The sequence below is a fragment of the Nelusetta ayraudi genome, unplaced genomic scaffold, assembly GCF_046127955.1.
Source record: "Nelusetta ayraudi isolate G7.1 ecotype Tasmania unplaced genomic scaffold, CSIRO-AGI_Nayr_v1 ptg000007l, whole genome shotgun sequence".
NCBI classification, from domain to species: domain Eukaryota; kingdom Metazoa; phylum Chordata; class Actinopteri; order Tetraodontiformes; family Monacanthidae; genus Nelusetta; species Nelusetta ayraudi.
Window position 1 is genome coordinate 7048483 of NW_027466057.1, and position 22246 is coordinate 7070728.

Below are 22246 nucleotides of genomic sequence, written 5' to 3' on the forward strand. Positions count from 1 at the left end.
CGGAAGTGGGTGGGCATCTTCGATGAGTCTCATCTGTAGCAGTTCAGCAGCTAGGCTGACAGAAGGTTGTTTTCCTGATAGCAACCCGGGGTTCCCTCTCGTCATCGTTGAACTCCGCCGCTGCAAAAATCGGTCACCACGGCGGCACGGCAGATGGACTGCAAGTTACAGGTTTGTTTTCACCGCTGCGTTGACACACGGAGCAACCGGTCAGCTCTAACGTCACGTTTTGTAGCTGTCAGCCATGTTACTGTATATCAATCAATGATGCAGCTAGCCACGGTAACCGTGTTTATTTTTAGCAGCTAACCCTCACAGGCTGCAGTACAATGCGAGTGCTTTGGACGCCTTTTATTCGTCCAAATTGAACAACATTGACAGCGCAACGAGGGGACAAACGTCGACGATATTACCCGCGCTTGTGCTGATGACTTCTCCGAGCTGTCGATGAGATTTTACAGAGGGTTAGCTCGAGCACTAGCTGGATTTAAAGCTAAGATCAGAGCTAACGAGCTCTGATCTGCCCGTGTCCTCTGTTCAGAAATCGAGCCAAGGGCCCCCTCGACAAATTCACAGTACGGCTTAGCTGGGCTGAATGTCATCGTCGGTGTTAGCAGCATGCACGCAGTGCGTTTAGTGGATATTGTAACGTTATTATGCGCTTGCTCATAGCCACGAAGCTCTGTGCTCCTCAGGCAAGACTAGTGTAGGAAAATCACGCCTCCCGTTAGCTTGCAATTGCATCCCAGCTGACTGCTACCAGCAGGTCGGGGAAAGCGTAAGCAACCCTTTCAAAACATCCCTGAACGCATCACAGAGCCAGACACGTTTCCCCCAAAGACTGCTGTTGCATCGTGTTGCACGGGCCTGTGTTTGTTTGGGTCCTCGGGCTTGTAGCCTTACATACAGTTCACCAAGTGTTGTCATCTAAAGTGTTTAAGGGCAGCCCCGTCGGTTGCTGACCACAAATACAAACGTCCAGGCGTTATAAGAGTGTGATTCCTGTGTTTACGTGCGGATATCCCTGCGCCCAGATGGACCAGCAGGACCAGTCCTATATGTTTGCAAGTCTGAAAAGGCCTCACTCGGAGCAGCTGCTGCAAGGCCTCCAGCTCTTGCGGCAGGATCATGAACTGTGCGACATTGTCCTGTGCGTGGGTGATGTCAAGATCCATGCTCACAAAGTAGTGCTGGCCAGCATTAGCCCCTACTTCAAGGCCATGTTTACGGGTAACCTGTCGGAAAAGGAGACCTCGGAAGTGGAATTCCAGTGCATCGACGAGGGTGCTTTGCAGGTACGCTTTTCATTCATTTTGGCCCAGCTCACAACATTTTCCTGCTGTAATTTCTGTTGATGAAATTCTATTTGTCTTCCAGGCAATTGTCGAGTATGCCTACACTGGCACGGTGTTTATTTCACAGGAAACAGTGGAGTCTCTCCTACCGGCTGCAAACCTACTCCAGGTAAAGCTTGTGCTGAAGGAGTGCTGTTCTTTCCTTGAGAGCCAGCTGGATGCCGGGAACTGTATAGGCATCTCCCGCTTTGCGGAGACATATGGCTGTCATGACCTGTGCCTGGCCGCAACCAAGTTCATCTGCGAGAACTTCGAAGAGGTCTGCCAGACGGAAGAGTTTTTTGAACTGACGAGGGCCGAGTTGGACGAAATCGTGTCCAACGACTGCCTCAAGGTGGTCACGGAGGAGACTGTTTTCTACGCTCTGGAGTCGTGGATCAAGTACGACGTGACCGAAAGGCAGCAGCATCTGGCCCAGCTGTTGCACTGCGTTCGCCTTCCGCTCCTCAGCGTCAAATTTCTCACGCGCCTTTACGAAGCCAACCACCTTATACGGGACGACCACGCGTGCAAGCACCTGCTCAACGAGGCCCTCAAATATCATTTCATGCCGGAGCACCGGCTCTCCTATCAGACTGTGCTGTCGGCGCGGCCCCGGTGCGCCCCCAAGGTGCTGCTTGCGGTCGGAGGCAAGGCGGGACTCTTTGCCACATTAGAAAGGTAATGTCCGAAAAACATTACGATGCTTCTTTGATGATCTGTACTTTTTCTCTTCTCCCGATAAACTTGTAAAATCCCTCTTTTTCTTTGTCAGTATGGAAATGTACTTCCCTCAGACGGACTCGTGGATCGGACTGGCCCCGCTCAGCGTGCCCCGGTACGAGTTTGGCGTGGCCGTGCTCAACCACAAGGTGTACGTGGTGGGTGGCATCGCCACGCACATGAGGCAAGGCATCAGCTATCGCCGGCACGAGAGCACGGTGGAGAGCTGGGATCCTGAAAGCAATACGTGGTCCTCGGTGGAGCGGATGGCCGAATGCCGCAGCACCCTCGGGGTGGTGGTCCTGGCCGGCGAACTGTACGCCCTGGGAGGCTACGACGGCCAGTATTACCTCCAGTCGGTCGAGAAGTACGTCCCCAAGTTGAAAGAGTGGCAGCATGTGGCACCCATGACGAAGTCCAGGAGCTGTTTTGCCACAGCGGTGCTGGATGGCATGGTGTACGCCATAGGGGGCTACGGCCCCGCCCACATGAACAGGTAGGATTCTACATCTGCTCATATTCTGTGACTCCTGAGCGAAAAAACAAGACTAACCATCGCCTTAAATCCAGACTGGGCAAACCTTTTGACTGGTGGGGCCGCAACGGGTTCTAAAATCTGACAGAGGGGGCTGAGCAGCAGCAGCAGCAGCAGCAGATGGATGGAGTGTTTTGTTGACAAGCCTCATTGGAGAAAATAAGATATCGTAGGATATGCAGAAGACATTCAAACATTTTTAATGTCAATTCAAAATGAACAAAAGCGTTTACAACAACACATAAATACATGGTATTTAACTCTTTATTGAAATGACTCTTAACACACTAAAAACCCTGCCTTCCTCCATAGACGGCTGTCATAGGCTCCAGTGCTCTGAGTGCAGGAGAGGCAGGGTATAGAAAATAAATTGATGAAAACAGTAGAGCGGTCTCTTTTTAAAAAATGCAGAAATTAAATTCCCAGTGGAAATGGGTAGGTTCCCTAAAGACTGACTGGTTCCCTCCAGCCTAGTGTTAAAAAACAAAAACAAAACCACAACACATTTTTGGGGTTGCTGTGTTCACTTGGGTTGAACCTTCTTCGCCGCTCGCAGACAACCTTTTGATATTGGTGATAAAATATTTTTTATTACACAATGTTCTCCATTCTGTGTGAAAAGCTCTTTACAGGGCCTCGGCCTCTTTCTCTCTCAAGGTCCCGCTAGTTATTTAATAGAATTGGCAATCAGGTGAACGATGTCAAGTGTGGTCAAGAAAAGTGGCCGAGGTTTTATTTGAGGGAGGCTGTCGCAGGTTCATGCTGCTGCTGCTGCTGTTGCTGCTGCTGCTGCTGCTCCGGCTCCGGCTCTCTCAGGAGAAATGTCTGTTGCGTTGTCGCCTTGACTCCCGATGCCCCTTAGGAAAATGTGTTTGGACAAAGAAGCTGTGGGGATTATTTTGATCCCCCCCCCAATGGTTTATGCGTCCTTGTATACTGCAAAACAACCTCACAGTGCCAGTGTTTTTCTCCTAATGTGCATCTCAGGGCTTCAACTTTTTACACGGTTAAGCTAAAACAAAAAGGGCAAATTATTCCATGGTTTTTCCCTTAAGAGCACTTTCTCACTAATTGTGTATTACCTGTCTCCTGTTTTTTGTTTTTTTTCATTGGATTGGTATGCACTTCTACCAATCGGGCCTTTGTGACACAAGACTTTTTTTGGGGCCAGAAAGAGATTGGGTTAAAAGATTGACTAATCTAATATTTTTTATTTAGGTCAATAAGAGTCCAGATGCTGCTTATTGTGCCCACTAGCTCACTGAAAATGTTCTGCTTTAAAAAATTTAATTTGAACAAAATTAAATGTATCTGTTTTACTTGCATCTACGGCCAGGCTCTCGTCGCAGTCGCTTTGAAAAACGGTCTACTGCTAGTTCCCGCTTTCGCACTAGCAGAGTTATTTTCAATTCAATTCATAGCAACTGTTAGAGTATCTTTTTTGGTTTTGTAGTTGTAATTCTGCTGCTATTACCCCTCACAGCGTGGAGAGGTACGACCCCAGCAAGGATGCCTGGGAAATGGTAGCCCCCATGGCAGACAAGCGGATCAACTTCGGCGTGGGCGTGATGCTCGGCTTCATATTCGTGGTGGGCGGGCACAACGGAGTGTCCCACCTGTCCAGCATAGAGCGGTACGACCCCCACCAGAACCAGTGGACCGTCTGTCGGCCGATGAACGAGCCGCGCACAGGTGAGTTTCTGGGAGAGGTACAGAGGCACATTCTAAAACTGCGGTCACCAACCTTTTTGAACTCGAGAGCGACCTCATGGGTACTGGGTCATACAAAGGGCAACCAGTTTGCTCCACTCCACTCCACTTCCACCAAATAACTAATGTTTTCTCAGCCTTTAGCTATATATTATTATTAATGATACTCATCTACGTGAATACACTAATCATTCATTTCTCACAGTAATTATCCACAAGGACTTCATGGTTCATAAAATGTTTTTAATTATTTTATTTTCAAGATGTTGTCATTTTCTAATCTATGTAAATACAAGTGTGATTATGAAAGATTAGCAACAGAATAAAACTAAATTTTAGATGCAGCTCACTGAGTTATGCTATTTTTAGAAAAGGCCTGCAGACGACTACACGTTGGCACCATGTTGGTGGCCCCTGTTCTAAAACGCTGCCATGCAACATCATGTTTTTTCACTATTCTTCAGAGTCTGCCATAGCTTCTTTTTTTTAATCATCCATTGCCACCTGCTGGTCACTTAAGGTCATGTAACTGCACTGTGCACCCACACAATATGCACTGAGCAAATGTATGGAGTCTACATGTTTGGCACACGCTCAACTCAACCTTTTGTACTTCCTGGACATGTGTGGTGTGTTTTTTTTCTGTTTTCTTACCCCTCCTACACAATGGTGCATCGCAAACAGATGGTAAAGACAGCAATTTAACACACACAGACGCACGCACGCACGCACAAACACACACTACCAGTAAAAAGTTTGGACACACCCTATGAATTTAGTGTCTTCTACTTCATTCTCATCACAATTCACATTGCAGTTTCTTTACTGCATAATTACATATAAATTACATATATCTTGCTCATATATTTGAGGTCGTGATTGCACTTAGACAACCCAAACGTGCAGGAATATCCTTGTCATTGTCACTTTGTGTCGCAGGTGTGGGCTCAGCCATCGTGGACAACTACCTCTACGTGGTAGGAGGCCACTCGGGGTCGTCCTACCTGAACACTGTCCAGCGCTACGACCCCATCTCGGACAGCTGGTTGGACTCGAGCGGCATGATGTACTGCCGATGCAACTTTGGCCTGACTGCCCTTTGACCCATGGCCCGGCCCACCGGGACCCAATAAGAAACCTTAGGCCTGCAAAAGATTCTTTTCTTTTTTTCGTTGTCTCCTCCCTCCTCCTCACATTCGCCCTCCAGGTGCAGTAGGAGCACTGCGCACCGATGGTGGGACGGGAGCGCCCGCCTGCCTGCCCGCCTGCCTGCCGGGCGGCTGGATGTGTCGGAGCTGGCTGGCTGGCTGGCTCGAGGGGGAGACGCCGCTCGAGGCTCGTCGAGGACGCGCGGGGGAAAAGGCCGTTGAGGAGGATCAGACGGCTGTCGGTTGGGGCATGTCGAGGTGACCAATCCGCTGCTGCTGCTGGACCACATTGAGGACTCTGAGCCATTTCTCCAGAGGACTGTGGGAGAAAAAAAACAAAACAAAACCCGTCTTTGACTGCAGTCTTTTGTTTCAGTTTGCTTCATGGTTTTTTTCCTCCCATGCCATTAATTCCGTCGTAATGCTTCATATTTTTTTTCATTTTTTTTCCGTGTCTCTCGCTGCGACTGGGGAGCCAGCGAGCGCTCAGACTCGCCGGAACGCTGCTGTTCCGCTCGACGAGTTTGCTTGAAGGTCCGATTGTTGGCTTTTTTGCGGTATGCGTGCGTCTCATGGCCTGTTTGTTTATTTTCTTTCCGTTACATGTACCGTGCGCAGAACCAACAGCTCAGGCCGCGGCCACGCTGGAGCTCCGCATCAAAATCAGTGCTTCACAAGAAAAGAGAAGTTTGAATCTTTATACTTTCTCCTAAAGGGCTGCCTTCTTCTCTCCTGTAAATAGTCTAAATGAAATACATATAGAATATATATATGTATATATATATATATATTATATATATATATATATATATATATACACATATGTATATATATAATATATATAGCGATCCTATAGTGCATTGCCTGTAATTGTGTTTTCTGCACTGGGTCACTAGTGTGTATTGAGGATGTGTGACTGTGTAGCTTGATTCCAAGGGGCAGTGTAGAGGCCTCGCGCCCTGCAGCCGTCTGTCCGTCCGTCCGTCCATCTACCCGTCCGTCCGTCCGTCCGTCTCGTGTGTTCTACGTGACGCCAGGTCATAAACCTTCCTGCTTTTTGTCGCACCAGTGGAAATTGGCCTTGACCCTCTTTTGTCAGCCCCCCTTTGGTCCACACACGATACCAAGCGGTGCTATTTCTAGGCTGTAGGATTCAGGTGTTGCCTCGCACTCTGCACGTTCAGCTTCCAAGTTGTGTTTTATTGATCGTCGCGTCAGTTCAGCCGCAACATCAAAACCAAATGGCCAACGTGATCGTGGCTGAAGTGCCAAGTCGAGTGGGGGGGGAATGATTCGGCTCCTGGTTGCTCTTGTGTGGTTTTTGTACGTCCTCTGAAGCGAATTTGACAAACAAACGATGTGACACTTGGGTCCCATTTAGTTCGGCTAAATTTGGATCTTGGGCCTTTTTCAGACACCGTAAAGCAGGGGTCTCCAAACTTTATTTGCAATGGGCCACATGACGGAATTGCATCATGTCGGCGGGCCACGGTTCGTTGACGTGGGGGGGGGGGGGGGGGGGAGGGCTGGTTGGAAATAGCGCTAACGTTCCGGCATTTCTTTGTTGAGCGGGGGAATGGTGGGGCGGAAGCACGCTATCGCTGTCGCGCTACGCTAACGTGCCGGCAAAGTTTCGTTGGGGGGGTGGGGGGTTGACTGCCTTCACGCGGGCCGGACAGAGACACACAGCGGGACGGATTTGGCCCGCGGGCCGTCGTTTGGGCGACCCCTGCCGTAAAGGGTCGTGTCCACTCAAATACATGCGTTATCATAGCGTGTCTCTCCAGCCCTGAATATGAAAAGACAGTCCATACTTTATCACTCAGTTCTATTGCACGCAGGTCTCGGTGATGTCACAAAGGGCGCTGGTACTTCTGCCGAGTTAGTGAAAACGAGCCCGGTCTGATTGGGTTGACCTTGCTGTTGTCTCGGCCCAGCCATGGACACAGATCCTCAGATGTAGCAAGAAAGTGAAATTTGGCATTTTTTCGGAGGCTGTAAACAGAGGGCTAAATATAGAGATCTGCTGATGGTTTTGTCGGACAGTTCATGAAGTGAGGCGTAGAAAAAGAATCTGTAAATGAGTATAATATCGGACGCTGTCAAGGTCCCTGCGCTGTTCTTGTCACGTGTCTGTCTGTCCGTCTGTCTGTCGGGGTTGGCGTGCTGTGATGTTCTGCCGAATGGTTTGTGTCGCAATCTCAAGTTTTCCAAGCAAATTGTTGCCCTGTCGCAAAATCATGAATGTTCTCCGCCGGTGCCGCAAGGTGGCGCTTTCGATGTCGTGGCCGATCGCGGTTCACGTAGCAGCGGGTTTCCAGTCGCGCAATAACAGACGACGATGGCGAAGAGGGAAGCCGGCAGACGAACGACCGCAAAACTTCCCTCTTGGAGAGTTCCCGGATTTGGGATTCAAGCCCTCAACTTTACCTTCTCCATGCCCGCACCCCCCCAGTCAGATTGTAAGCATTCCTTAATGTTACGCCCCCCCCCCCCCCCCCCCCCCCCACCGGATTCGTCCCAACATCTGCACTCACCAGCTCGCTGCCAAACATGTAGCCAAGGTCTCGTTGGTAAAGCTGAGGTATGAGGTCGTCTCTCGACATGTTGGGTGCCAAACACCCCCCCTAATTTCTCCGCTTCCCACATCTGAGATATTTTTTCTTTCCGGTCCTCATTGTTTTCGGCGAAGTGGCGCAAAGTGGTGCAGGAGAAAAGGCTGCGCCGGCCAACCCTAGGCCACGTTGTCGCTGAGCGGAGTCAGTGACACGTCACTGCTGGACGTCCCGAGTCACTTTTGAGCTCCTGAACGCAGCGTGGAGAAATCCTAAACCGACCTCCGCATCGCACTCGCCAAACTGTTTTCTACATATTGTCATTTTGTAGATAGGGTTTCGATTTAGGATGATGGCATTTAGGTGATGCAATAATAAGTCTTACGTTCTGTCTGTAAAAATTGAAATGTTTGGTGTGAGTCTACCAAAACAAGCAAACAAACAAGGGGGGAGTAGGGGGGGGAGAGAGCCAAGGCATTTTACGTTGCTTTGACACAAAAGCCCCCCTTGCCCCACCCCCATATCGCATGTCTTCTCCTTGCACCCACGTGGATCATCCCGCCACATGACCTGCGTCGTCTTTACGTTGTGCACGCCACTTTATTTGTCAGGCTTAGGGGAACTTGAGGGTGTTCAGTTGATTGCGACGAGCGGGTTATGGATTGGTTCTAATCGACCGGTCTTTAGCCAGCGATCTTGGAAAAAGCACTTCCATCCCAAAGCTTGTACTCTGAAAGGAAAGAAAAATAGCTGCAGTCGTTTTTAGAAACGATTGCCACAGAGCAGAATATTAACGGCGTTTGGGCGCAAAATTGTCCCACGTCACCGGGGGGGAATATTTATGTCGATGCAGAATGTCTGCATCTGCTCGTGAAGTACTAATCCTTTGATTTTTACACTAAAATATTAGCAGCCCGTGTGTGTATGTGCATAAAATGTCTTTGTTTGCGACTGATGTTTTTGTGATTTTTTTTTTTTGTATTTATAAATTATTTGTGATATTATTATTGTTATGTACCTTATTTTGCTAGCTATTCTGTTCCATGTTACTTTGTCACTTAACAGCCGCGGCACAAGATCACGCAGGCGTGATCATGTGCCGGCGCCCTGATTCATCCAGCGTCGCTGTTGTTGTGTATTCCTGATGGGAGGGGTGGGCTGCCAGAGCAGTGCCAGTGACACGAAATCTGCAAACGTGAATCTGCAAAAAGAAGGGATGTAAAAACGGACTTTGGATGTTCCTTTTCTTTTTTCTTCTTTTTTTAATTATTGTTACAGCCTAACTAATGTCATGTTTTTTGCCACCACTCTCACCAAAGTGCTTGTTCAAAGAAAGCGGACGGATGAATAATACCTGGTCTGCAGTGGACTGCCGCTCTGTTTAACGTGTGAAAGAAAAAAAATGCTACGAAACTGATGTCAATGTTCGCCAAATGACCAGTCTTGCTTCTTTTACATCTCTCCATGTGTGTCCGGAGTGACATTTCTTTTTGTTTTTGTTTTTTTTTTACATTTTTATCCTGTGGATTAATACAAAAAGAAATAATAACCTTAGTTGTAGAAACTGTAGCGGTAGCTTTTCACATTTTACGTTTTTGATTGAAGACATTTTACATTTTAGTCACTGTGTGGTGCAGTTGTACCCAGTTGAAAATAAATGCCTGCCTTAAAGGGTGCCGTTTGCATTCCTGTGTTCATTATCAAATAAATAAACCCGTAGTTACAATCCAAAATATATATTTTTATTTCCATTAAAAAAACAACAAAAGATTAAAAAAATACATATGCAACATAATTCCCTTTAATTAATTGACATGGAAAAGGCACTGTGTGTGTGTGTGTGTGTGTGTGTGATGCCAGCAAATACATGAGCCCGGTGTGATGGCAGTGTGTGCTGAGCTAAGCTAAGACGCTTTTCTTCAAGAATTAGTGAGAACAGCCTACTGGCCTGGAAGACTGACAGGAAATCTCTCAAGTTTGACTCATCAAATATACATTTTAAATCGCTTTTTACATTCCCATTGTAAGACTTGTCTTACCTGCCTTCCATGTAAAAAGCCTTCAATGAAATAAGACATCAGCTTGACCTCCCAACATCCCCAATGCGCAAAGATCACAGTGATCAATAGAAAAAGCACCAGTTCAACTGAAGGAAACACCTGACAACATGCACGTGCCATTAAACTACCAAAATGATGCATTTTGACAGGAATGTAACGTCATCTCTGCTGCAGCGCCAGGAAACAGCACCCCCACAGCGCCGATCCCACTGGAATCCATTACAGCGGCGTATACATATACTGTGACATGTATTTTATTGCAAGTCAACCCAGAACTATCATAAACTATTATATTCTTAGATCCCAGGTTGCATTGAACACTGTGGCCTTCCAACAAGCGTTGCAGTGAGACTGTAGCAGCAGTAGCAGCAGAAGCAGCAGCAGAAGCAGCAGAAGAAATTAATTAACAAGGTTTAGGAATCAAATGCTGACTCATAATACAGCAACATGATGCCCTCAAGAGTTTGCCGGCGGAGAGGGCCGGCAAACTCTTTCCCATCGGCGCCTCTTAGGGTCTCTTGTCGGAGTCGCGGGTGTAGACCAGCGAGGAGAGCAGCAGGAGCTCTGGTGGCTTGTTCAACAGGATCAGATTGTTGCCTCTCAGGCCGTCGTAGTGCATCCAGCAGCCGTCTATCTGGAAGGCTGCCGAGTAGTGGTGCTCCTCCTTGTTGAAGAGCGTGGCGCCCTCCAGTGAGTACCTGCAGAGGGGAAAAGATTAGTGTATCCATTCATCACATCATCTGACGCATTTTAAGGAAAAATAGAGTGACACGGTGGCGCAGTGGTTAGTTTAGGCATGTGTGTGAATGATACTGCTCATATAGATAGCCTGTATGTGCGAATTATGGTACGAAATTATTATAAAATGCCAACTGGTTTGTAGGAGATTATTTTGAAGCAGAGACAAAAAAAAAAAAATCTCTGCATATCCAGCCCAGGCTTGACACCTCGACACCTAACTGTGACAGAGGACCAAGACGCAAAGTGGAGGTTTGGAACCTGTGCTGGCAGACAGCGAGATGGTAAGGAACGTAAGACAGCTCCTCCGACTTCCACTGCTGCATATTAAGAATGACAAACGGCGGCGGCCCGTGGCAGAAGATCCTGGGTGAGAACTCCCTCAGACCGTCACACCTGCAAATTCAAATCATCAGTTTGTGACACTGTTGAGGTCGGACCGCCGGGCCGGATTTAGAAGTAGAACAGTATTTTCAAGGCTCACCCCGGTTGGCTACAGAGAAGGAGCTTGGGGCAGAAGAACTCATCCACAGCAAACTGGATGAGGTCTTTGTGAGGCGGCTCGTGAGGCGGGCTGGAGGAATAAAGTCAGGATAAAAAGATGACTCACAGAAATGAGTTAACTTTGAATTACAAACTTGTGATTGAAAAAAGAAATCATGTATTTTATGTTGTACGTAAACATAATTGATTTTTTTTAAAAAAAGTGCCTTATCGTGATGCAAATACGCACAATTACTCGGTTGCTGTAATGACACGGACAGAACTGATGGATTACAGAATACCTGATGGTGACTGTTGTTTCCATGTCCTCCTGAACGCGGGCCGGGCAGTTCCAGGCGGTGCACAGGCCTTCTTGAATGGTGGCCATGAGGTTCTCCAGGTTCTCTGTGAAGTTCTGGTGCTCATTGCCAAACAGGTCGATCTCCAGCGCCGCGTGGTGGATCACAGAGCGGTACTGCCTCTTGGACATTCTCTCCAAGATCCACAGCATCTTCACCGTGGTGTAGTCGAAGGAGTCCATCAGGTGGAGGAAACGCTCCACAAAGTGTTTGCCCAGGAAGACCGACAGCTCTCTGGGAAAGCCCTGGTTGTCCCGCAGGATGACGTACAGGATCATGAGGAAGCCGTCGATGGTGCAGGTGTTGGTCAGGTGGATTTTGACGTACAGGGGCGTGCGTGATAGGGCTTTGCGCCCTGCCCTGATGGTGAAGACACCACCCCATGGCAGGACGGGCCTCCAGAAGGAGCGGTCCTCCTCGTTGTTGCTGATGGAGGCACGGATTTCCTCAAACAGCGTCTTGGACCTGGTGAGACACGTTGGCATGACTTAGCAAAGGATTGCAGAAGGGCGAATTGTGTACGTGCACTTTGGGTTCCATAGTCTTCCGACTCGAACCTCTATTAATTAGTATGCGCGTCTTCAGCCCTAAATGCGACGCAACCCCGAAGCTTATATTAACAACCGTGCACTGTCAAGATGACACATTGTAAGATTTTGGGTATAAAGAGTCATACCTTTCAAAACGCAGATTGGTTGCATTGTTTGAGAGCAGCGTCTGGAAGTCTTCAGTGTCGCTTAAAACACAGAATCTACCCTCCATGGCTCGCTGGATTTCTGCATGGCTTGCGACGACCTGACCGCTACATCCAAGTGTGAAGTATTTTTTGACGTGCACCCTCAGTTTAAAAGCATAAATTTGGACACTTTTGCACCTGAAAACGTCAAGTTGAACTCAAAACACTGCGCCGATGTTTACAGAGCAGTTAGCTAAGGGGCGTGTACAAACGGTGCTGCTGCTGCCCTCTGCTGACGCTTAGCGGTTACGTTTAACTGAAGTTCGGAAAGTTTCGTCAACCATCGTAGCATCGAAGCATCGGTGGGCGTCATCACCAAAACGCCCAATGCTATTGGTTGATATTGATCAACTAGGGCGTTACACAAAGTGTATTGATTGGCTACGATGGCTGTCAGTGAGCTGATATTCCCGCCCCTTTTCGACGTCGAGCCCCCTCACGAGTCGAGGACTCTACGTTCAACGGTATTCCCGAAAGATAGTACGCAAATTTTAGGGGCAGTGCTCGTCCTTTCGATCGAGCCTGCGACACTAGTTTCGACTCTTACGCTCGTCTGCTAAGCTTTAAGTTTTCGAAGAACTCTCGGCGCTCCTCTTCTGGTCAGGGCTGCAAGTGTGCAGGAGTCACCTCACAACACGGAAGAACACCCGGGAACGAAATATGCCAGCTCAAATCATAAGCGGGAAAGAGGTGTCAGCGTAAGTTTAAGTATTTTTTTCCCCCAGCACGTTTTCTTTTTTGTCGTGTGCAGTCAGGTGTGTGTAAGCAGCACGAGGACAGAAGTTGCACATCTTACAGTAGGCCAGCTGGAACTCAGTCTAGATGTACGCATTGTTGTTGAATTTTTAAAGTTTTCTTCGATATTTATTTTTCTTGTGCTTGTAGACGTCGCATTCACTGCAAATGTAATTTACAGATATTTTCGGCGCCTATTTCTTTCCTTAGTTTAACGTTTCGAAACTGTCCATGTGCGCAAAGTGTTCACAGTGTGGTAATAGTTCTATTGTTGTTTTTTGGTAGATAGAAATAATAATTAAAAAAAAGCATCGTGGTGGTCGTACTCCTAAATGTCACAGCTAATCCCTCACAACTATATTTGTTTCCTGTCAGTGCATGGACAAACAATCTGTCTATAATTATTTGGCAAAATCAAACGTATTGTGAACAGTTTGGATTGCAGGACCTTTCCAGTATTATGTAAGAATCTGCAGCGATACGATCTTTGCCCTATTGCTCCAATGACTGCAAATGGCGAGTCAACACCTCCTCTACAGTATACAAATATATATATATATATATATATATATGTATATATATATATATATATATATATATATATATATATATATATATATATATATATATATATATATATATATATATATATTTATTTTTTTAATAATATTTTATGTTTTTTTTTTTGTTTGTTTTTAATATGAATACAGCAAAGTGTTGCTTTGTGGCCAAATGTGCACTCTTGGTTTGCAAAAGATGCATGAGGGTGCTTTAAAAATCTGTTGCATGTGCTCGTCACAAGACCTCACATCCTGGACCGTGTTAAGCAAACACCACGCATCACTCATTTGTCAATTTATTTTTCTTTCAGTAGCACAAATGCCGTACATCTTTTTTGGGGGCCATTCCCATTCTTTATGTAAGATGGCAATAGCTGGCACACAAATTGTGGTTGTCTATAAAAGGCCAGTGTTATGGATTTATTATCCTTTCTGTTTGTCGGAAACGTTCTTATCTCGTTTAGAGACAATCATAGCTCACAAACGACAGTGTGGATGTTGCATGCCTGTCCTTTGTCGCAAGGGTTGTGGCTTGAGTTAATAATCGTTAACCAGGGATTAGGATTAGGTTTAACATTCTTTTTTTTTTCAACCGTAGGTACACTGTTTCTCAAATTATAATGTTATGTGAGAACTCCTATTCATCCTCTACATTTACAGTGTGTTCGACATCATTACAAAGTGTTTTTGTTTTGTCGAGTTTCTCTGCCACGGAGCGGTCTAAGAAATTGCTTTTAAAAGATATCTCTGTAAATGTAATATAATCAGGGTTCAGCTTCAAACAGATGTGCTCCATTTGTCGTAAGACACAACAAAGGTTCCATTTTTTTTAATTCAACAAATGCGTCACTATATGCTATAAAAGTTTTAATTTGTCAGTTTGTTAGACTCAATGTTACAATCATGTCAATAAAAGTGTTAGGAAAGATCAAGCAAAGACCAAAGGTAAGGGTGTCATTCACCTAAAGTGATCTGGATCCACCCATAGACCCGGCTCCGCTGCGTATCTGAAAGTGATTACTTACTGTATAACTAGATAGCCAGTTTGCATGTGTCTGCGCAAAAATGTCTTTTCCTTTATCAGTACAATGAGGATAAAAATCCTGCTCTTTTGTTGCTTGGGTTTTCAGTCAGGTGAGGAACGGCCTGAAGGAGGATGTGGAGCAGATGAAGCTCAAAGACGCCAACTTCAGACCCGGTCTGGTGGTCTTACAGGTAGCTTTGCTGTCTCGTTGCTGGAGAGCTTCATGCATCTTTCTGTCTTTCCATGCTGACAAACAGAGTGATTGTTTGTGTTCATGTAGGTTGGAGACCGTGATGATTCAAATCTGTACATCAGCATGAAGCTGAAGGCAGCAGCAGAGGTGAAAAGATATATGTTTAGTTATGTTTACAACATGGTGTATTGTTATATATTTATATTATATCTTTATATACGGCAAGTATATCATCCTGTTTGTATTTAATGCTCATCCATGACATTACGTGTTCTTTACTTTCATTTAAGATTGGAATACATGCCACACATATGAGACTTCCCAAGACTGCAACAGAGGCAGAGGTGAACACACACACACACACACACACACACACACACACACACACACACACACACACACACACTCTTTCTTCTTTCCCTCTCTGCTTCTCCCCCAATACCTCAGTAAGAACTTCACGGTACAACATTTAGTGCAATTTTCACAAAAGAACTCAAGTGTATTTTATCGTGTATTTATTGTTTAATAAGTAACAGTGGTTCCTGGACATTGTTTCTGTCACCTTCACTTCTGTCACACTCATACTACTCCCTAGTAAGTCTGTTTGCCTTTCTCTAGGTTCTTCACGCTATTAAAGAGGTGAACGAAAACTCTTCTATGCACGGACTCATTGTGCAGCTGCCGCTGGACTCCATCAACAAAATGGACACGGAGAAGGTCACCAACGCCGTGGCCCCAGAGAAGGATGTCGATGGGTAGGACATTGACCACAGATCTCTCAACTTGCTGACCCTTTCACACATGAGTGAAAGCGCTTCTTCATTGTCACCCTGTCAATTCACAGACTGACCAGCATAAATGCAGGAAAGCTTTCTCGTGGGGACTTGGGTGATTGCTTCATTCCCTGCACACCTAACGGCTGCCTGACGCTGATCAAGCAGACAGGTAAACGCACAACAGCGCAATGTTTTAATCGGAATTGCACATTCTCGGAAATAATCAACATTCACGTCATTGCAACCAACACTACTTTAATTGCCTCTGCAGGTGTGTCCATCGCGGGGAAGAGGGCGGTGGTTGTCGGTCGCAGTAAGATTGTGGGCGCTCCCATGCACGACCTGCTACTGTGGAACCATGCCACAGTCACCACCTGCCACTCGAAAACAGCTGACCTCGCAGGAGAGGTAATGCACTGAGAAGAACACAATATCTAGACTGCTTTTGTAGCTCCCCTCTGCTCCTTTTAAACCAATCAACATAGAGTTAAATATCTGTTGCAGATTTTTATTGTCTTGTTCGTTCCCAGGTGGGCAAGGCCGACATCCTCGTTCTTGGCATTGGGAAAGCAGAGATGGTGAAAGGAGAGTGGATCAAGCCTGGAGCTGTGGTTATTGACTGTGGCATCAACCATGTTGCAGGTAGGACAATCATTGTCAATCAGGAGGAGGCTTTTGCTACCTGCCTTAGTTGAACTCCGCTCTGTCTCTCTCATAGATGACACCAAACCCAGTGGGAAGCGAGTTGTGGGTGATGTCCACTACGCTTCAGCAAAAGAGCGAGCTGGTTTCATCACCCCAGTGCCTGGTGGTGTGGGACCTATGACTGTGGCCATGCTGATGGCGGTGAGGTTCAAGAGTTGATCCCACATTTTTCACTCACTTGTCGTATACATCTTTTCTTTTTTTTTCTTTTTTTTTTTTTTTTTTACTATCGAGAGTATTTATCGTGATTTGCTTCAATGATGAAGCAATTTCATGGTTGAAAAAAAAAAGTGTCATTCTGTCATTTCTGTAGAACACAGTGTTGAGTGCAAAACGCTTTCTGGAGAACCATCAACCTGGAAGGTGGAACATTTCTTACACTCCACTCGACCTCCAGAGGCCTGTGCCAAGGTCTGTTGCACAACCCTCATCTTTTTGGAGATGTTTTCAGACAGTGTCCAGTGTTGCTGAAATGAATGTAGCTAATTGAATGTACCAGAATTGTTGAAACTCTGTTGCTTTCCCTCAGTCGTAATTTTGCATGTGTTGTCTGAATTGTTCCCCAACAGTGACATCGTGATCTCCCGCTCCTGCATTCCCAAGCCTATTGACTTTTTAGCCAGAGAGGTTGGCCTGCTCTCTGATGAAGTGGAGCTCTATGGACAGACTAAGGCCAAAGTCCAGCTGAGCATCATGAAGCGTCTGCAGGCCCAACCAGACGGCAAATATGTTGTGGTGACTGGGTGAGCCGTCTCTGTCTCTGCAATCTACTGCACTGTTTGCCCGTTAGAGGCTAAATAAAACCAGGATATGGTCTCATTGGTGATGATTCTCTACTTGTAGCATCACTCCCACCCCTCTTGGTGAAGGAAAGAGCACCACCACCATCGGGCTGGTTCAGGCCCTCGGAGCTCACATGAAGCTCAATGTGTTTGCTTGTGTCCGACAGCCTTCCCAGGGACCGACCTTTGGCATCAAAGGTGAACTTTGCCACTGTGTACACACCCATTGAGCAGCGACCCACAATTTTCAAGCTTTTCATATTGACCGTGCAGTGTTGATTTTCTGTCTGCAGGTGGTGCTGCAGGAGGCGGATATTCTCAAGTCATTCCAATGGAAGAGGTACTTGCCCAGATGTTTAGGTGTCAGTATATACCACCAGAGTGTAGGCATGCATTTTATACATTTTACAATTTTCTTTTAATTTTAGTTCAACCTCCATCTCACCGGTGACATTCATGCCATCACTGCTGCCAACAACTTGGTGGCCGCAGCCATTGACGCTCGCATGTTCCACGAATCTACACAGTCCGATAAGGTAAGAGATCCTAGTGTTGCGACACGCTGTTTTCTAAGTCAACAAGTGTATGCCAACTGCTGTTATCTGACTGGTTTTGACCTCAGGCCCTGTTCAACCGCTTGGTCCCTCTCAGTGGAGGACAGAGGAAGTTCTCCCCTATTCAGATCAACAGGCTCAAAGTGAGGCATGACGCCAGAGTATCTGTATGCTTTTAACTGCACTTAAAATGCATTAATATGACTAAAACAACTCTATGATTATTTAGAAACTGGGCATTGAAAAGACAGACCCCACCGCTCTGACTGAAGAGGAGATCACTCGCTTTGCCCGCCTGGATATAGAACCGAGCACAATCACCTGGCAGAGAGGTAAAGTTATAAATTCCTCTTAATTATTATGAATTCCTTTAAATCTCCTCACTGCAAACAGTAATTAATCAGTCATTACGTTCATTTCAATTCAGTGCTGGATACCAATGATCGATTCCTGAGGAAAATCACTGTTGGCCAGGCTCCAACTGAGAAGGGATACACCAGAGAGGTAGTCATTTAAGATTAATATTTCTAAGGATCACACGTCTCTTGGTTTATAATCAATCTCTTATTTTAAAAAGGATTAAATGCATTAAAAAAACAGAGACACACATCAATCATTTGTGTTAATTAGACAATATTTCTAACTAATAACAATACATTTCTCCTCTTTCTTCTCTTGAAAAGGAATTTTCTTTTTTTGCTTTATAACTCCGCCTTGTTGATCTGCCCACTACTCTCTGTCATCCAGGCCCAGTTTGACATCACGGTGGCCAGTGAAATTATGGCCGTCCTCGCCCTCACCAGCAGCCTGGAGGACATGCGGCAGCGTCTGGCCAAGATGGTTGTGGCCTCCAGCCGCGGTGGACAACCCATCACCACAGAGGACCTGGTTTGTAATTCTGGGTCCCCTTGATAACAGCACCTGAGGTTTCTAAGACAAAGCAAAGCTGACAGAATGCACTGACTCTCACTGCAGGGCGTGAGTGGCGCTTTGATTGTGCTGATGAAAGATGCCATCAAGCCGAACCTGATGCAGACGCTGGAGGTGGGTGAAAGAAGTTTACAGTCAGGGGATCAATGCAGGACCGGCTTAAAAGTTCTAGTTAAAGGTTTTTAATGCGGCTCTGTCTTCATTTGTTAGTTTTGTATTACATGTGAACCATCTGAACCTGCAGGGAAATCCAGTGTTTGTCCATGCTGGCCCATTTGCCAACATCGCCCATGGCAACTCCTCCATCCTGGCTGATAAAATAGCTCTGAAGCTGGTGGGACCAGAGGGCTTTGTGGGTAAGCAAAGCACAGAAGGGCTGAAAAACATGGTGTGCTTGAATGACTAATGGCTCCCTGTTTTAATCTGATGTTGTGTTTAAATGTCGCGTATTTTGCTCACTAACTTATCCTACCGCTTTTTGACTCCAGTGACCGAGGCCGGCTTTGGTGCCGACATTGGCATGGAGAAGTTCTTCAACATCAAGTGTCGCTACTCTGGCCTGCGACCCCACGTGGTTGTGCTGGTGGCCACTGTCCGGGCACTGAAGATGCACGGAGGAGGACCCACGGTTAGCTCTTGACATCACCATCAAAACTGTTTGACTGAGGATTCTGTTATACTATTATATCTGTGATGATTCTGTGCTCTTTCGTAATATGGATAATTATGTCAAATAACCTGTTTTTCTGCACACATGGACATGTTTTTGTTTTTTGTGAGATTTTGGTAACAAGTCAACAGTGTGAATGTATTTTGTGTTCAGGTCACTGCTGGGATGCCACTACCCAAGGAATACATTGAAGAGGTAAAAAAACAAAACTTCACTCTGAATGAATGATTCAGTATTCACTGTTACCCAACATTTTCCATGCTTTTTATTTTTATTAGTAACTATATTAATCAGTTGTGCACACTGTAAATTGCGGCTTTCATAATGCCTCTTATGAAAATTCAACAAAGGCTGTTGTGTTATGTGTTTGCGTGTTCAGAACCTGGAGCTGCTGGAAAAGGGCTGCAGCAACATGAGGAAGCAGATTGAGAACGCTCAGCACTTTGGCGTGCCAGTGGTGGTGGCTGTAAATGCTTTCAAGTAAGTGATGCAAAGGCAACAGAAGAACAAGAATTAAAGAGGATAAACTTTACCGGCCACAATCAGTGTTTTTCGGATGCCTCTTACAGGACGGACACGGAGGCCGAGCTGGACCTCGTCTGCAGGCTGGCCAAAACTGCTGGTGCTTTCGATGCTGTGCGCTCCTCCCACTGGGCTGATGGGGGCGCCGGTGCTGTGGGCCTGGGCCAGGCCGTCCAGAAGGCTTCTGAGGCCCCGAGCAACTTCAAATTCCTCTACGATCTTGAGGTGACCTTTTCTGTATATGTTTTAAGTTACTGAAAGTAAGACGGTTGCAAAAGTGGTTGTAGTTTGGCAGAGATAAATCGACGAGGAGATGATTTAAGAAAAAACAAAACATGACTAGATCTTCTGATGTTTTGGGTAACAGTAGGCAGACAGTTCTGTATTTATATGTATATGTATATTATTTGTTCATTTCATTTTTTGTTTCCTTTCCAGCTCCCGATTGTTGACAAGATTCGAATAATTGCTCAGAAGGTATACGGAGCAGATGATGTTGAGCTCCTCCCTGAGGCTCAACGCAAGGTGGAGCTCTACACCAAACAGGTTTGCAACTCCCTCAGCAGCATCATTTGTTGCGTTGCATTGTTCTGAAAGATTGTTAGTCTTATTGCTTCACTTAAAAGGGTGAATAAACAGTTTTGTATTTTTATCAGAGCAGGTTTAAATTCTGTGTGTTTGTGGTAATTGTTGCAATCTTTGGAACAACGTGGAGTTCATGCATGTTTGAATAGTATAACGGTTTCTTTTTTCGGTAACAATAAGTGTTTCTAGCTGATCCAGTCTGCTACTGCCACTAAATATTATTAGTAGGAGGAATGACTCACACCTTCTTTAAAAGGTCACCTGGATTTTTCTCTCAAACTAAACCCACAACAGGGCTTCGGCAATCTTCCGATCTGTATGGCCAAGACGCACCTGTCCCTTTCTCACGAGGCCGACAAGAAGGGTGTGCCCACAGGATTCGTGGTGCCAATCAGGGACATTCGAGCCAGCGTGGGCTCTGGTTTCCTCTTCCCATTGGTTGGCACGGTAGGCTTTTTATTTATTTTTTTATAACATATTTTATTGAGTTTTTCATATAAACAAGGAATCAAAAATATAATAAAAAATAAATAAATAAATAAATAAATAAATAAATAAATAAAACCAGCCAGCACAGTTCTAACAGTATTACAGAAAATAGCCATAGTGATAATAACAGTAATAAAAAAAAGAGGTAATAATAGCATGTATAGGTTACATCAAAACAAATCTGGATCGTGCACAGTGATTACATCAGTCAAGTCAAACGGTAGGCTTTTTAATTATTTTTTTTAACAGCGTCTCTCCCTGACGTTGACGCACTCAACCTACTGTCCATTGAATAACATTTTTAAAGTTACACATGATGCCAAACACACGCAAACGTAATCTTAATGTAAAAAGATTAATGTAATCCACAGGTCCTTTTGGTTTTTCTGCTCAGCCGGATGTTCTGTCATCAACTTGAGATTTTTAACATCAAGACAAAAACCATCTTATTTTATCTCCTCTGGCCGTATTCATTAGCACATCGACCTTGTGTATTGATGTTTCCTGCTGCTTTCCTTCCTAGATGCCAACCATCCCTGGTCTGCCTACCAGACCGTGTTTCTATGACATCGACTTGGACCCGGAGACCGAGCAGGTCAACGGCCTTTTCTGAGGCCTCTTCTGGTTGTTGTGGTAAGTCAGGCAGTTAAAACAATCACTAAGACTCCAATGGAATGCCAGTACACGTGACTGTTGACGTGGTGCACTTGTGTTGTTTGCTCCCTCCATAGAGACGAGGTGCCTCGACCCGCCTTCCCCACTGAGTCTTCAGGAACTGATTGGACTAATAACTGGATGTCGGTTGAGTGTGGCCTACTGGTGCTGTCTTTTGTGAATTGTTTCACCAGTTGGACAACGCCTGTAAAAAGAATACTTGATTTGTTTGCTGACTAATTGACAAAGGAGGCGTCCCATTTCCAGTTTTGTTGTGCTAGACAATAAATGAGGCCAGCCAGTATTTCCACATCCCAGAAAACCTCAGTGCCATTTACAAGTCTGGAGTCTTGTCCTCTTGTTTGCACTATGCCAGCTGGATCTGTGAACTGCTGAGTTGATTCACTGTGACTACAGGATGAATAAAATTTTAACACTACAAGACAAAACTGTGATTCTGCCTTACAAAAAAAGACTTCTAATTTTTATATTATTTTACTTTCATTGTACTTTTATTATCACCTAAAATTGGTGCTTATATCCCTGCTGTAAAACTGAGTTGTTCTGTATTTGGCTCCTCAAATAAACTATCCTGAACCAAGTCCTTGTTAAAGGTTCCGAATATGGATCACTGACACTGTCATGCCTTCTTTTCAGGAATTTACTTTGAATGCCAAGGTGGTTTC

The 22246-nt window shown here is 45.7% G+C and overlaps 3 protein-coding genes across 4 annotated transcripts; 2 read left to right on the forward strand and 1 right to left on the reverse strand.

Moving 5' to 3' along the window:
* The first annotated feature begins 9 nt into the window (after window positions 1-9).
* klhl28 (kelch like family member 28) lies at window positions 10-9680 on the forward strand. Of its 2 annotated transcripts, XM_076018304.1 has the most exons (8): window positions 10-171; window positions 1035-1295; window positions 1378-2015; window positions 2110-2553; window positions 4076-4284; window positions 5242-6137; window positions 7718-8034; window positions 8143-9680. In XM_076018304.1, the coding sequence occupies exons 1-6, from the start codon at window positions 154-156 to the stop codon at window positions 5403-5405; spliced, it is 1734 nt and encodes a 577-aa protein (XP_075874419.1). In that variant the 5' UTR covers window positions 10-153; the 3' UTR covers window positions 5406-6137; window positions 7718-8034; window positions 8143-9680. The 2 variants fall into 2 exon arrangements, with proteins under 2 accessions (XP_075874419.1, XP_075874418.1); XM_076018303.1 differs by having other exon boundaries at window positions 7718-9680.
* Window positions 9681-9725: 45 nt separating this feature from the next.
* On the reverse strand, window positions 9726-12677 carry dorip1 (dopamine receptor interacting protein 1). The gene is made up of 5 exons (XM_076018305.1): window positions 12322-12677; window positions 11589-12110; window positions 11288-11377; window positions 11065-11199; window positions 9726-10763 (listed from the first exon to the last, which is right to left on the reverse strand). The coding sequence occupies exons 1-5, from the start codon at window positions 12405-12407 to the stop codon at window positions 10574-10576; spliced, it is 1023 nt and encodes a 340-aa protein (XP_075874420.1). The 5' UTR covers window positions 12408-12677; the 3' UTR covers window positions 9726-10573.
* A 213-nt stretch (window positions 12678-12890) lies between these two features.
* Window positions 12891-22162, forward strand: LOC142883432 (C-1-tetrahydrofolate synthase, cytoplasmic-like). The gene is made up of 28 exons (XM_076018301.1): window positions 12891-13079; window positions 14807-14891; window positions 14981-15040; window positions 15184-15237; window positions 15512-15648; window positions 15738-15838; window positions 15941-16077; window positions 16200-16311; window positions 16388-16515; window positions 16688-16785; window positions 16944-17117; window positions 17218-17354; window positions 17450-17496; window positions 17585-17692; window positions 17779-17853; window positions 17940-18042; window positions 18138-18214; window positions 18458-18598; window positions 18686-18754; window positions 18885-18996; window positions 19129-19268; window positions 19464-19505; window positions 19690-19790; window positions 19880-20057; window positions 20271-20378; window positions 20712-20864; window positions 21430-21539; window positions 21645-22162. Exons 1-27 carry the CDS (start codon window positions 13042-13044, stop codon window positions 21517-21519), a joined length of 2805 nt encoding a protein of 934 aa, XP_075874416.1. The 5' UTR covers window positions 12891-13041; the 3' UTR covers window positions 21520-21539; window positions 21645-22162.
* Window positions 22163-22246: the final 84 nt, after the last annotated feature.

Excerpts from the sequence above, each read along its gene's own strand:
- klhl28 (XM_076018303.1), top strand. Across the intron at positions 2,554-4,075 it reads GGCCCCGCCCACATGAACAG|CGTGGAGAGGTACGACCCCA; the intron begins GTAGGATTCTAC and ends TACCCCTCACAG. Across the intron at positions 4,285-5,241 it reads GATGAACGAGCCGCGCACAG|GTGTGGGCTCAGCCATCGTG; the intron begins GTGAGTTTCTGG and ends TTTGTGTCGCAG.
- dorip1 (XM_076018305.1), bottom strand. The coding sequence starts at position 12,407 with ATGGAGGGTAGATTCTGTGTTTTAAGCGACACTGAAGACTTCCAGACG. Across the intron at positions 12,111-12,321 it reads ACCAATCTGCGTTTTGAAAG|GTCCAAGACGCTGTTTGAGG; the intron begins GTATGACTCTTT and ends GTGTCTCACCAG. Across the intron at positions 11,378-11,588 it reads GAAACAACAGTCACCATCAG|CCCGCCTCACGAGCCGCCTC; the intron begins GTATTCTGTAAT and ends TTATTCCTCCAG.
- LOC142883432 (XM_076018301.1), top strand. The coding sequence starts at position 13,042 with ATGCCAGCTCAAATCATAAGCGGGAAAGAGGTGTCAGC. Across the intron at positions 13,080-14,806 it reads AGCGGGAAAGAGGTGTCAGC|TCAGGTGAGGAACGGCCTGA; the intron begins GTAAGTTTAAGT and ends TTGGGTTTTCAG. Across the intron at positions 18,043-18,137 it reads CACAATCACCTGGCAGAGAG|TGCTGGATACCAATGATCGA; the intron begins GTAAAGTTATAA and ends ATTTCAATTCAG.